Source organism: Schistocerca serialis, chromosome 3 (genome assembly GCF_023864345.2).
Source record: "Schistocerca serialis cubense isolate TAMUIC-IGC-003099 chromosome 3, iqSchSeri2.2, whole genome shotgun sequence".
NCBI lineage: Eukaryota > Metazoa > Arthropoda > Insecta > Orthoptera > Acrididae > Schistocerca > Schistocerca serialis.
The window spans coordinates 1024606380-1024620460 of record NC_064640.1 but is presented as its reverse complement, the minus strand read 5'-3'; the positions used below and the strand labels follow the sequence as shown (position 1 = coordinate 1024620460).

At 40.6% G+C, this 14081-nt stretch overlaps 1 protein-coding gene across 1 annotated transcript in view; it reads left to right on the top strand.

Annotated features, from left to right (window-relative positions):
- The window catches only part of LOC126471484 (tyrosine-protein phosphatase non-receptor type 14), a 172879-nt gene that overhangs the window by 114136 nt on the left and 44662 nt on the right, over positions 1-14081 (top strand). Inside the window, exons 16-18 of the mRNA XM_050099691.1 lie at positions 8970-9208; positions 9290-9414; positions 9494-9587. Coding sequence (XP_049955648.1) covers positions 8970-9208; positions 9290-9414; positions 9494-9587 — 458 coding nt within the window. The remainder of the gene's footprint in view (positions 1-8969; positions 9209-9289; positions 9415-9493; positions 9588-14081) is intronic.

Sequence of the window (14081 nt, the reverse complement as noted above, 5' to 3'; positions counted from 1 at the left end):
TGAGGTGGTACTTCATCTCTAATGACATCAGTGTTCATGGGATCCACCCCCACCCCAACAAACCCTATTTTTTTTTTTTTTTTCATACTTTGGAAATTGGTGTGATGAGTATTAAGATTTCATACCAGTGTTAACATACACTGCCAGACAAAGAAAACTGCATCACCAAGAAGACATGTTCGAATGTCAATGTAAATTCATGTGTGTGTACATACCATCAGTTAGTAGGTAAATGATAAGAGTTGCAGTTCTCTGTGACAGGTAGAATGGCCACCAGAATCCATTAGTGTTGTTGTCAGTTCTGGTAAGGTGCATAAAGAGCGTGAACTGCATCACGTGTTGAGTGGTCACTGTGAAAGATATGTAGATGCTTCGTATTTATATGAGATGGCCTTATCAGCACCTAACAATTTGAAAGGGAGCCTCATTGTGGATCTCCATTTGGCCAGCCAGTTGAACTGTGCAATATTCTGATTTGTGAGGAATTTTGATGTGACAGTGGCTCAGTGTTGGACTGCAAGGGAACATGGAGGCAGGTATACTCATCTTCAAGGTTCTAGTTGAACACATCTGACCACCACTTGGGAGGATCACTGTTTTGTGCACCAAGTACTTCTTCACCCCTCCACACCTGTGCCTGCCATCCAAGAACAAATAATCGACTCCCTGTGACATTCTGGGTAATTCAGCGCCATTGGTCAGCTACTAGCAGCAGCTGGACTAGGGAATTACCATACCAAGCATACGATGCCGTTAACACCGCAACACAAATTGCTGTTTTTGGAGTGGTGCCAGGACCAGGAAGCATGGACTGCTGATGTGTGGTGTCACATTGTGTTCAGCAATGAATCACAGCTCTGCGCTATACCCAATGACCATTGCCGGCTAGTATGGCAGCGACCTGTGGGGAGGTCCCATTCTTCCAATGTTTTGGAGAGACACAACAGTGTTACTCATGACATGGTATTTGTAGCAATCAAGTATGACTTCAGGTCTTGGCTGCTGGTAATTGGCGGAACTATGATGGTACAGTGGTACATCAGGGACGTCCCTTATCCTCATATTACCTCTCATGCAAACGTACTGGGTGTCATTTCCAAAAGGACAGTGCTCATCCACAAACGGCACACATTGCTGTGAACTGTACGTGTGATGATTTTAGACTGGGTTTTTTAGTGTGTTTCTTGGTGGTTGGCTTTTCCTTTTTTCTCTCTCTGGTTGGCCAACCATTGTCACACTGTGTGTGATTTTAATTCCTCTTTTCTGGTCTCTGTCTGAGTCTTTCTTGTCCTGTATCTTCTCTTGTAATCTCCATTGTTCATTTTTATTCTTTGTGGGTGTTTGAAGTTTTTGGAAAAAGGGACCGATGGCCCTAGCAGTCTGGTCCCTTCAATCCCACAAACCAACCAACCAACTGTACATGTGACTTTTACACTGTGTGATCAAAAGTATCCAGACACCTGACAGAAAATGACTTACAAGTTCATGGCACCATCCTTTGGTAATGATGGAATTCAATGTGGTGTTGGCCCACCCTTAGCCTTGATGACAGCTTCCACTCTCGCAGGCATATGTTCAATCAGGTGCTGGAAGGTTTCTTGGGGAATGGCAGCCCATTCTTCATGGAGTGCTGCACTGAGGAGAGGTATCGATGTTGCTAGGTGAGCCCTGGCGCGAAGTCGGTGTTCCAAAACATCGACAAGGTGGTCTGTAGGATTCAGGTCAGCACTCTGTGCAGGCCATTCCATTACAGGGATGCTATTGTCGTGTAACCACTACACCAAAGGCCGTGTGTTATGAACAGGTGCTCGATCGTGTTGAAAGATGCAGTCGCCATCCCTGAATTGCTCTTCAACAGTGGGAAGCAAGAAGGTGCTTAAAACATCATTGTAGACCTGTGCTGTGATAATGCCATGCAAAGCAACAAGGGGTGCAAGCCACCTCCATGAAAAACTCGACCGCACCATAACACCACCGCCTCCAAATTTTACTGTTACCGCTACACATGCTGGCAGATGACATTCACCGGGCATTCACCATATCCACACCCTGCCATCGGATCACCACATTGTGTACCGTGATTCGTCACTACACACAATGTTTTTTCACTGCTCAATCGTCCAATGTTTATGCACGTTACACCTAGTGAGGTGTCATTTGGCATTTACGGGCGTGATGTGTGGCGTATGAGCAGTCGCTCAACAGTGACATCCCAGTTTTCTCAACTCCTGCCTCACTGTCATAGTACTTGCACTGGATCCTGATGCCATTTGGAATTCCTGTGTGATGGTTTGGATAGATGTCTGCCTATTACATATTACGACCCTCATCAACTGTCGGCGGTCTCTTGTCAGTCAACAGACATGGTTGGCCTGTACGCTTTTGTGCTGTACGTATCCCTTTACAGGGTGTATATGACCTGGGAGATCTGGGAAAAACCCAGGAATTTTTTCATCCGGGAGAAAACTGGGAAAATCCTGGAAATTTTTTAGAATTCCAGGAATTTTTCATTTTAGTTTTCAATTACATTTTTGTAATTTTGACTGGTAAGAATCAATACTCTAACAAAGGATATTACTGTCTACTGCTACTGCAGAATAATACTGCAACAATAAAACATGAACGAGTAAACAAAACGAAAATAAACCATAAATTGCAAAGGAAATGTGCCATATGCAACAACTAAACACAGTGCTCATACAAGGGTTTGCCAACAGCAAAATGTGTCAGAGGCTTTAGGAAGACTGTGCAATGCTTCATAACAACAAATCGCCTCCAAGGAGTGTGATGTCACAATTGTTTATATTAGATTCATTTTAGCAGTTACGAGCAGGCTCATGCGCATGCGCAATTGAGTAGCATATGAGTAGTATCTTCTTTCATTTATGGCTACAGAAATGTGGCTGTTGGCTGTGTAAGCAATCGCAGCAAGCAGCTAGATGCAACCGGGAAAATTTTTACTGCTGCGCCCAAGCTGCCAGATTCACGCATGCGCAGCGGGTCCAGATCTATGGGGAGGGGGACGGGGGGGGGGGGTGGCAAATTCATATTCTGGAGGAGAAAAAACCTTGTTTCACAAAGTGCCTAGCATCCAGCGCACGTTGGTCTATCAATTACTCATATGATTTTGATGCGCATCCCTGTTGGTTTTTGAACACACTCTGTAAGTCGATTTTTGAGTGAATCCTAAGCCACGCAGGCTAGCCGTGTGGTCTGAGGCAACTTGTCACGGTTCGTGTGGCTCCCCCCATTGGAGATTTGAATCCTCCCTCGTGTATTTTTAACCAGAAAATCTGGGAAAAATTCGGAAATTATTTTTCCTTGTCCACGTATACACACTGCTTTATGTTTTCGCTTCACTATCACATCAGAAACAGTGGACCTAGGGATGTTTAGGAGTGTGGAAATCTCGCGTACAGACATATGACACAAGTGACACCCAGTCAACTGACCACATTCGAAGTCCGTGAGTTGCGTGGAGCACCCTATTCTGCTCTCTCACAATGTCTTTCACATACCCTCTCAACTCGGAAAGTTTTATTTTGTGTCCCCTTCCACATCTACATCTACAGCAATACTCTGCAAGCCACCATAAGGTGTGTGGCGGAGGGTACCCTGTATCACTACTTGTCATTTCCCCTCCTGTTCCACTCACAAACAGAGCGAGGCAAAAATGACTGTCTGCACATCTCCATGTGAGTCCTAATTTCTTGTATCTTATCTTCGTGGTCCTTATGTGCAATGTATGTTCACGAGAGCAGAAGTGTTTGGCAGTCAGCTTCAAATGCAGATTCTCTAAATTATTTGAGTTCCCAAAGTATCTCTTTATCACTTAAGCTTTTTTCGGACTTCTGGTAACGAATCTAGCAGCCATCCTCTGAATTACTTCGATGTCTTCCTTCAATCCGACCTGGTACAGATCCTAGACACTCAAGCAGTACTCAAGAATAGGTCACACCAGCATCCTATACATGGCCTCCCTTACAGGTGAACCACTCTTTCCTAAAATTCTCTCAATAAACCGAAGTCGACCATTTGCCTTCCCTACCCCAGTTTTCACATGTTCGTTCCACCTCATACTGCTTTGCCACATTACGCCCAGATATTTGAACCACTTGACAGTGTCAAGCTGGACACTAATAATACTGTATCCGAACATTACAGGTTTGTTCTTCCTACTCATTTGCATTAACTTACATTTTCCCATGTTTAGGGCTAACTGCCATTCATCTCACCAACTGGAAATTTTGTCTAAGCCATCTTGTATCTTCCTACAGTCACTCAACTTCAACACCTTACTGTACACCACAGCATCATCAGCAAACAACTACAGACTGCTGCCCATCCTGTCAGCCAAATTATTTATGTATTTAGAGAACCACGGCGGTCTTATCACACTTCCCTGGGACACTCCTGATGATACTCTTGTCTCAGATGAACGCTCGCCATCGAGGACAACACACTGGGTTCCATTATTTAAAAAAATCTTTGAGCCACTCACATATCTGTGAACTTATTCCATATGCTTGTACCTTCGTTAACAGCCTGCAATGGGGCACCGTGTGAAATGCTTTCTGGGAATCTAGAAGTATGGAATCTGCCTGTTGCCCTTCATCCATAGTTCTCAGTATATCATGTGAGAAAAGGGCAAGCTGAGTTTCGTACAAGCAGTGCTTTCTAAAACCATGCAGATATGTGGACATAAGCTGCTTAGCCTCAAGAAAATTTATTATGTTCAAACTGAAAATGTGGTTTACCTTTTTATCAGGCAGTATAAATCCCTGCATTGGCTTTTTAATATGTCAAAATTATATTAGATAAGCACCAATTTTTTAATGTTATGTACACTGGTAAATCCTGGCAGTAAGGTTCCCTTGACTGTTCAGTAGCTGTATCTATGTCTTTATGATTTCTCATAAACCACACACTGCACAGAGCTGTACAATTCTGGAGGCACTTCAGAACATGAGGTATGATAGAGGAAGAACTCTCTCATCAACTATGATTCCCTTAATGCATATCAAACAATACTGCAGATGTATCTAGCAAATAAATGTATTCCAGAACATCCAAAACTAATGGCTAGAGCATAATGGCTTGTTGAGTACAAGCTCATATAGGATAGGGACAAAGCAAGAATTCCACATTAAGATTGCAATTCAGCAGAAGTGATTTAGATAATCCACAACATGTAAATCAGGATGGCTATAATGCCCTTTGATCCCATTCCACATGATCCTTCAGAATACGCCCAATTTTTTAATCATATCACCATATCGCTAGAGCTGAACATCCATGACTCTCTTTTCTTAGGTTAAAGTCAGGGAAAGAATTTAGCATTATGCTGGTTATCAGGGCATGTTGGGAACCGACAAAACAAGCAAGCTGATGTAGCAGGCAAAGAGACTTTTAGGAGATGCACAGGGATACAAACCACTGGGCAAATGTTGAGTCAGAAGCTGAGGAGGTACTAGTATGAAAAAGTGGTGTCTGTCTATTTGTACTCTGGTTAGACAAAATAATCGTAGCTCAATAAAGGAATGAGACTGGCACGTGATAGTTATAAGTAGCCCTAGAACTTTATGGGCTTAATAAAGTGATTTGAGGATAAGTAAACAAAACTTTTATAATTATTAATTGTAATCATCTCTCAGTTGCCACCTGACACTCCCCACCCCTGCACACATGCGCGCGCGCGCGCGCGCGCGCGCACACACACACACACACACACACACACACACACACACACACACACACACACACACACACACACAGTGTAATGAACAAAAAATATGAGAGCAAGGTGTTCTGGAAGCAACTTGAAAGAGTGCAGTTGAATAAAGGAGTGTCTAAGGAATGAAACGCACCCAAGATTATGCCTGTGGAACAAAGAGAAAGTAATAGAATCACTGCAAAGCCTAGACACTGATTGTAGTAAGCAAGATGCAAGTTGCATGTATTAGCAAAGTGGCAGAGAAAGTGGACACAGTCATGGATAATGAGCAATCGACCCCAAGTGGATTTTGTGTGTGTGTGTGGGGGGGGGGGGGGGGGAGGGGGGGGGGGACTGTTTTAGGAGTAGCTCTCTCTAACGACCACATGGATGTGTGTTCGAAAGGATTATTGGCTGCCAAGTAAAGGCAAGATGTTGTACAGCTCTGGTTATCACTTTGTTTACCAATTTCTCTTATTAAAAATTGTTATTGATGATGTAGTCATCATAGGGAAAGAGATAGATGTTATACAGTTTGGTCCTTTAGCTAATTTTCAGATGAGATGGGCTGGTGCCAAAACTGAGTATCATCCATTACATTTTCCAATTTTCATCATAAGTGATGCAATACTACATTCGAAATGCTCTCATCACAGTTTTCATCATGAACAGTTAAACTTAATGCACAACTTTTACACTTTGTGTGAAAAGTACGACTATTAATAAGTTAAGAAAAACTTTCTAGTTATGCCATCTGAACTGCCACTCAGTGCTGCTCTGCTCGACTTTCTTGTGAAATGATTTAAATTGGACTGTTTCAGTTTAAGTACTTGTCCATCGGAAGCCAGGTACCCACAGGCGACAGTGGGTCAACAGCTGACACACAAGCAATCATCAACAGCTGACACACAAGCAATCAAGCATCCAGGCTATAGTCTATTGATTGTACTGCCCTGGTCGAGTGCCCGTGGGCAGGAGTGACAAAGTGGCTCACACACACGGTTGCAATTAATTGACTTAGGGATACTCTATACACACTGGATCTGCCCGCAGGTTAGGGAATGGGCCCAACTGGTCAACCGTGCTCTGAGAGGCAGAGTTGGGACAGCCTGATCTAAATATTGTCAGATTTAACAATACCAGAGAAGGAAAGTTGCTACTCACCATATAGCAGAGATGCTGAGTCGCGATAGGCACAAGAAACTAATTTCAGCTCTCTGAGACTGCAGACATGTGTGCAAGTTGCTTTTGCGTTTGTGCGTGCGCGTGCTTGCGTGTGTGCGTGCGTGCGCGTGTCTACTGCTGACATCAAGCACTTGGAGTAGATGACATTCCCTCATGAAACAAAGCACTTGGAGTAGATGACATTCCCTCATAATTGAAACTACTCCACCTGGTATGCAAGATGGTTGTTGCCTATACTTATGTAATTTAATCAGTAAATTTAGCAGAAGAAATAAACATTGAGGGAAAAGAAATAAAAACTTGGAGGCTTCCCAATGGCGGCCAGTTATCATGTGCTAATGTGCTACAGCACGCTGTAAATATCACACTAAAACTATGCCATTTCTCCTCAAATGCAACACAGAAATTGTGCTAAAATTACACCATTTCTCTTCAAATGCGAGCTGGAAATCACACTAAAAATATGCCATTTTTGCATGCATACTGGTAAGCAAATAAAATGAATGAAGACATGTTTTCTAGTGCTTTCTCCATGATAATGAGAAACCAGTGCCAAGAGCTAAAGTGATAGTCAACTGCACCAAGATCAACTCAGAGAAGAGTGCAACATTGCTCAGAGCAATACATAACATTAATACGTAACATTAATATATATAATATATTTAATTTAGTTATGATCACTATCCTTGTAAGTCAGAAGGTAATAGGCCACCGCATTGTAGCACAGGTAAAGTTTTGCATGAGTGCCACTGCTGTTTCCATTGTTATTCTGTTGAAGATGGAAAAGGTCTGTTGAAAGAAATGGATCTTGTCTTGAAAATAGGTTATAAGATTAATATCAACAAAAGTAAAACAAGGGTAATGGATTATTGCCTAACTAAATCAGCTGATGCTGAGGGAATAAGATTAGGGAATGCTAGTCTAAAACTTGTAGTTGAGTTTTTGCTGTATAAGCAGCAAAACAACTGACAGTGGACAAAGTAGAGATGATATGAAACACAGATTGGCACTAGTGAGAAAAATATTTCTGAAAAAGAAAAATATGCAAGTTTAAGTGTTAGGAAGTGTTTTCTGAAGGTGATTGTAAGACTGTAGCCTTGTACAGAAGTGATACTTAGGCAAGAAACAGTTCAGATTAGAACAGCATAGAAGCTTTTATAATGTGGTGTTATAGAAGAATGCTGTAGATTAATTGGGAAGATCGGGTAACTAATGAAGACATAGTGAAACGATCTGGAGAGAAAAAATTATGGCACAACTTGATTAAAAGAAGTGATCAGTTAATAGGACACACCCTGAGTACTTAAAAATAGTTAAATTTGTAATAGAGGCAAGTGAGAGTGAGTGTGTGTGCACATGTACGTGGGTGGGTGGAGCAAATCCATACTTGAATGCAGTAATCGAGTTGAAGTGGATATAGGTGGCACTAGTTAAACTAGGATGAAGAAGCTTGCACAGGAGAGAATCACATTGAGACTTGTATCAGACCAGTCTTCAGACTGAAGACCACAACCACAGCTATTTGCCATTGAATCTCATCTGCTACTGCCTCCATTACCAGCCATGGATACTTCATAACATGTTTTCTTTAAACTGGCTGGAGTGCAACATCAGTAAGGCTTTGGTGCACTGGTACCACACCCATATTAAGATTCATGTGCTTTTAAATTACTCTGCAGAGTTAATATGATCAGATTTTGTTTTTGTATCGTTAATCCACATTCTTCAGCTCAAAATTACATTGGCATTGTCATAATTCAATGACATAACTTACCTGTATGTCTGCCCAGATGTAAAAAATTTAAATTCATTGGCAAAGATCCAAATATTGATTTCATTTTAGTTTGTACAACAATAACAAAAAGTAGGATGTGTGTAATCATTAAGATGATACAAAACAAAGTTTGTTACCAAGGGATAATCTGATACAGCATTATGTTCTTTGTGAAATTGGAATTTATTCAGAAATATATTATGATTTGTTATATGTTATTGAACTTTTTGTTGGACTTTTTATGAAATTTATTATCTTTTCCTAAATTTGACTATAAAATTGTACTCTGTGTTCTAGATGCAACTTACATTAAAAGTCAGAGTCAGTTCCTTGAGTCAGATAGACAAACTGAGTACACAAAAATGGGTACAACAAAACAGAAGCCAAAACGTAAGTGGGCTCTACTTGGTGGAGGAAAGAGCAAGTCAAAACCGGAGGCAGCAGTAAAAGAAACTAATGAAGAAGAAACACGTGTGCGTTGGAATACGGGGCTGCCAAGGCTCCCTCTTCCTCCAACAATATCAAAAGATATAATGGTACAATGGATCCACATCAATTAAGTCATATTTAAACTCGAAACACAGAGACAGCTGAGATGTATGTTTTATGGTTTTCAGTGCCAGCTTCTTGAACGCAAACTTGCTGATGGTCAGGTTTTCTTTGAATTTGAAAAAATTCCAAAAAAGAAGCTGACAGCAGATTTCACCACTGCATTGCATCCTGATAATGCATCAAGAAACAGGTATACTTATTGATATTTTACTTTCTTTGTGCTGTACATATGCTTTCTTTCTCGTAATTTACTTATTTTATTTTGAAAGGTATATGGATGCTTTACCATATGAAGAAAACAGAGTCAGGCTGACACCTTCAAGACAAAATAAGTTTGGCTACATAAATGCGTCCCACATTACTGTAAGTTAAATTTCATTTCAATTTTATGTAAGCCTCACTTCCAACAGAAGTACAAAATATTTGTTTTCTCAAATTGTGTATTCAGTGGCACAGTGAAGCTATAGTGTCTGTGTGTGTGTGTGTGTGTGTGTGTGTGTGTGTGTTTACTGTAGCTCAGGAAAGAATTTGTCTGAAAGCTAGCGAAGTTTTCATTCCTTTTTGTGTACTTTATAACAACTCAATGCTTTTAATATTCAGTGAGTTGTTTCCTTTACTCCTAAATTATTTACATTCTACTAGAACTTGCCATACCATATTAATAGTTACAATTTATACGTTAACCCAAAGGGAGCTTTATAACATGTCACAAGTGGAACCTATTTCTCAGTAAATATGACAGTCATCAGCAAATATCCTCCCACAGAAATCTACTGACAGTGGAAAATTATCCATATATATGGGAAGAGCTATGGCAACAAATAATCCCTTAGTCCTTGATTTCTACAAATTATTTGTTGCTTATTTTAACTATTTGAATTCAATGTGTGTAAAATTCTTATATTCTAACCATAATTCAGCTGTCTGTACCAATTTCCCAATTACTGTTACAAAATCTGGTGTATTTGTAAAATCTGTTGCAATGGCATCAACTACTGATCCAAATCCAGCCACTGCAAAATCTTGGCATGCTCATGATAACTGACTGTCACTGAAGCTATGGTGCTTGTTGTAGAACCAATATTTTGGACTAGAAAGCCACATTTAAGTATACAGTTAAGACATGTTTCATTTACTTGCCATCTATAGCATATAATTACATACTTTGGACTAAACTTCAGATACTGGGACAACTGTGGCCATCTTATGGGTAGGCATACATATTTGGGGTTATGTGAAATAAGCTTCAAGATAACAAATCACATTGCTCCCCCTGAAACTTGTTTGCCTGCTAGCATGAAACACATACTGCAGTGCCGTCAAGCTTCTCTATTGCTATGCATTCATTTTTGCTGCCGTTTCTACATTTTATGTACTTGTAATACATCATAAGACTTATAGCTCACATGCAAGTTAAGCTGATATGTTAACACATTTATAAATAATTCCACATTACTTGTTTTGGCTCTTGCCATCTTAGGACACCAATTAAACTTGGAAGCAATATAAAAATCAGAAATATTACGCATACAGTACTGGCTATCAACAGTGAAGTCTCATCCACTAGACTTCCAAAATAAAGTTCAGTGTCTGTATATTGTAAATTATATGCTGAAGCAAGATGTTGACTACCAGTTTAGTTTGGTACAGACAGAAGTCAGTTGAGAGATGGTGCAAGTGAGGAGCACATTTAATTATAAGTTCCTGGACTTCCATGGCCAGTGTCAGTTTGAATAAAATCATTTCGGGTATTAGGCCATGTCATTATGAAACACTAAAACAACTAAAATGTCAACAACCAACTTTGCATCTGCCCTCTTCAGGATGTTTAACAGCTGGATTCTGGTTATGGCTTCCCATTATATTTTATTTATTTCAGTTTCCAGGTGGCTACTGTTGTCATATTCTAAGATGCTATTGGATATCCTGAAATGAAAATTGCTATGGAGATGTGGCTGTACGGTAGGCTGTTGCTTCCGATATTCTGGCATGTGATTGGTAGGCAGTGGCAAATATGCAAAGCACATTTAAACATTCTGGTTGTACAAAAATAGTCTGAAGAGTAATTAAAACTTCAAATTCTATTTCTTAAGTTATGAAACTTGATTCGTAATAGTACCCTTATTCTGGATGTGTAATACTCTGCACTTACCAGGAGTTTATAATGTCTTCTATGAGTATAATTAGTTTGCATACAAAAGTTCTAAGTACACCCTGAATATATAGGATGCCAAGTTATCCATTTTGATCAATAGTAAATGTGATTAAAGTGCCAGCATACAGACGATGTATCTCATTGCCGTCATGAACTTTAATGTGATTTTGCCATTGTCAAATGTACCAGTAGAACAGATGGTCAACATTTTACAAGAGTGATTTTCCCCTAATGTGTCACCTCATGCAACGCTGAAGAACACAAAATTTTGTAAGCCGATGTATGACATAGTGTTATGATCCAGCCTTTCACCAATAGCAGTGGACGTCTTCATGAAAGCTCTTTATTCCACACTTCAGCAACCAAAATGCTGATGTTGATAATATTTTTGTCATTTGGTCCCCTGAAGAAACAAAATTTCATAACATTTGAATACACAACTCAGGATCACAATAGCAATAAAAAAGAACTGTGTGCTATAATCACAATGTGGAAATGTGCAGGTCAGAAATGCTACACTTGGCCTCACAATGTATGAACTATGAGGAGGCCACCATCACTGATAGATGCTTGCAAGCTATTTTGCAGCACCATCCACAGCAAAAAAATTTGTTGTTAGGTACACTGACCGAGAGACCTCACACCATCCGTGATACAGAAAATGGAACGACATAATTGCAAAAATTGTATGTCATCTTCATACCTCTCCTCACATGTAAAGTATCCACAACCATCTCATAACTACAATCAAAGATCTGATATGTCCAACATCTTAGCTGTACCTATGCATAACAGTTGGTATTTCTCCTTATCTGTTTTGGACACACACACCTACGGAAAAAATTACCCTGTAACTTGTGTATGATCCCAAAACCACACTGCATTCAAGAGGAGATAGAAGATGTCATCAACATAACTTCCCTGTGCATCTCCCAACTGTCTTACTTCTTGTCCAACAGCATGCTATTATTTCTGTGATGTTGTCAACACTATCCCAGGCTTCCTTATCTGTGTCCTTTTTTGCTCCCCCTCATCTGCTTACTTTACCCTATATTTTCTTTGCTTTTTCCCTGGGTCAGTCAATTTCTTCTTCAGATTTGATTCCATTTGTACTGCTGCCATGCATTTATAATATGTCATTACTTCCATTTGACAGGAATGTTATATTGTGAGGAAATTACTTAACGTGGTGTCAATGAGACTGACATTACTGTAATACCAAATATTCATTACTATAAGTATTATCAGTATGTCCAGTTAATGTACTCTGTGTGGCTGCAGTGTTATTTCTCAGAGTTTCTCTGAGGTCGTTTTGCGATGCAGGTGAAATAAATGTGTAATTATGTAAATAATTCTTATGACCAAGAAACCATTAACAAAATCTTGTCTGCAAAGAATAAGTTATGGATAATCCAACAACAAAAAATAATTCCCACATAAATTGTGAATCTGAATATTACTCAGTACATAACTTTATTATGTGCCAAATCATAACCAATGTAAACACAGAGAAGAATGAACCAAAATCTTGCAGCGATAATAAATGATCAGTGCTAAACCAGCAATTTGGCTTTTGTTTCTTGCACTGACTACTTGTACAGTAACTGATGTCACCACCTGAGTCCCCCTTCCATTTTAAAAGCTCCAGGAATATTGGGGTACTGGCGCTTAACCTGTCAGCCAGTCCTTTGATGATCGGCTGGGGTAGAGGATATTGGGTTACTTGTGCTCAACCTGTTGGCCAGCCCTCGTGATGATTGGTGGGAGAGTAGAGGGGGGTGGGGGAGGGGGGGGGGGGGGCTCATGGCAGCAGCTGGCAGAATATTGTGGGCTGTTGAGTCTTATGGTGGTAGGCTGCAGTGTGACTTGGCGGTGTAGGCTCGGCAGCGCACACCAGTGGAAAACTGACAGGATAGTGTTGCAGAGGTTCGTGGATATAGCCAGGCTTTAGTCAGTCTATGGGGACTGTTTTGTGCCTGCCGTTCTGGTCAATCCTGAAAGTGTTCTTCTCTTTCAAAAGCACCCTGTAGGGACCAGTATGGTGGATGCACAGTATCATCTCCGAGCCAGATGTGATGCTGTAAGCAGATAATTATGGATGACAACTTTTCTCTCTCCGTGGCTGACAGTTGGGCCTGCATGAAAATGTCTCATCTGTGAGATGAATTATCATGTGAACCCTTGTCACTGTTTCTGGAGTGGTCAGCAGAAGTGGTGCTGGTACAGTAAGTTTACCTGGTCCATGCAACTAGTCGCCATAGACCAGTTGGGGTTACGAACACTGCAGATCCTCCATTACTGATTTGCCCGGGCCTAACAATATCTGTGGCAAGGTGTCCATTCACCTTGCTGAATAACACATCAGTGCCACCTTTAGCATGTGATGCAGCCTCTCCACCGTTCCACTACTGATGGGATGGTAGCTAGTGGTGCAAAGATGGTTGCAGCCACACAGTTGAAAAAGCTCGTTAAACTGCTGTGACTCGAACTGATGCCTGCAGTCAGTTATAATGGTATGACTAACGCCAAACTTAAAAAGCCATGTAAACAACAATGCCCTTGCAACCTCCTCAGTGGAGATGTCTGGTATGGGAGTAACTTCAGGCCAGCCCATAAAATTATCCACTACAGTAACTGGATAAGGGTGATCACCATAATAGGGTAATAGTCCTACAATGTCCACATGTGTGTGTGGAAATCTT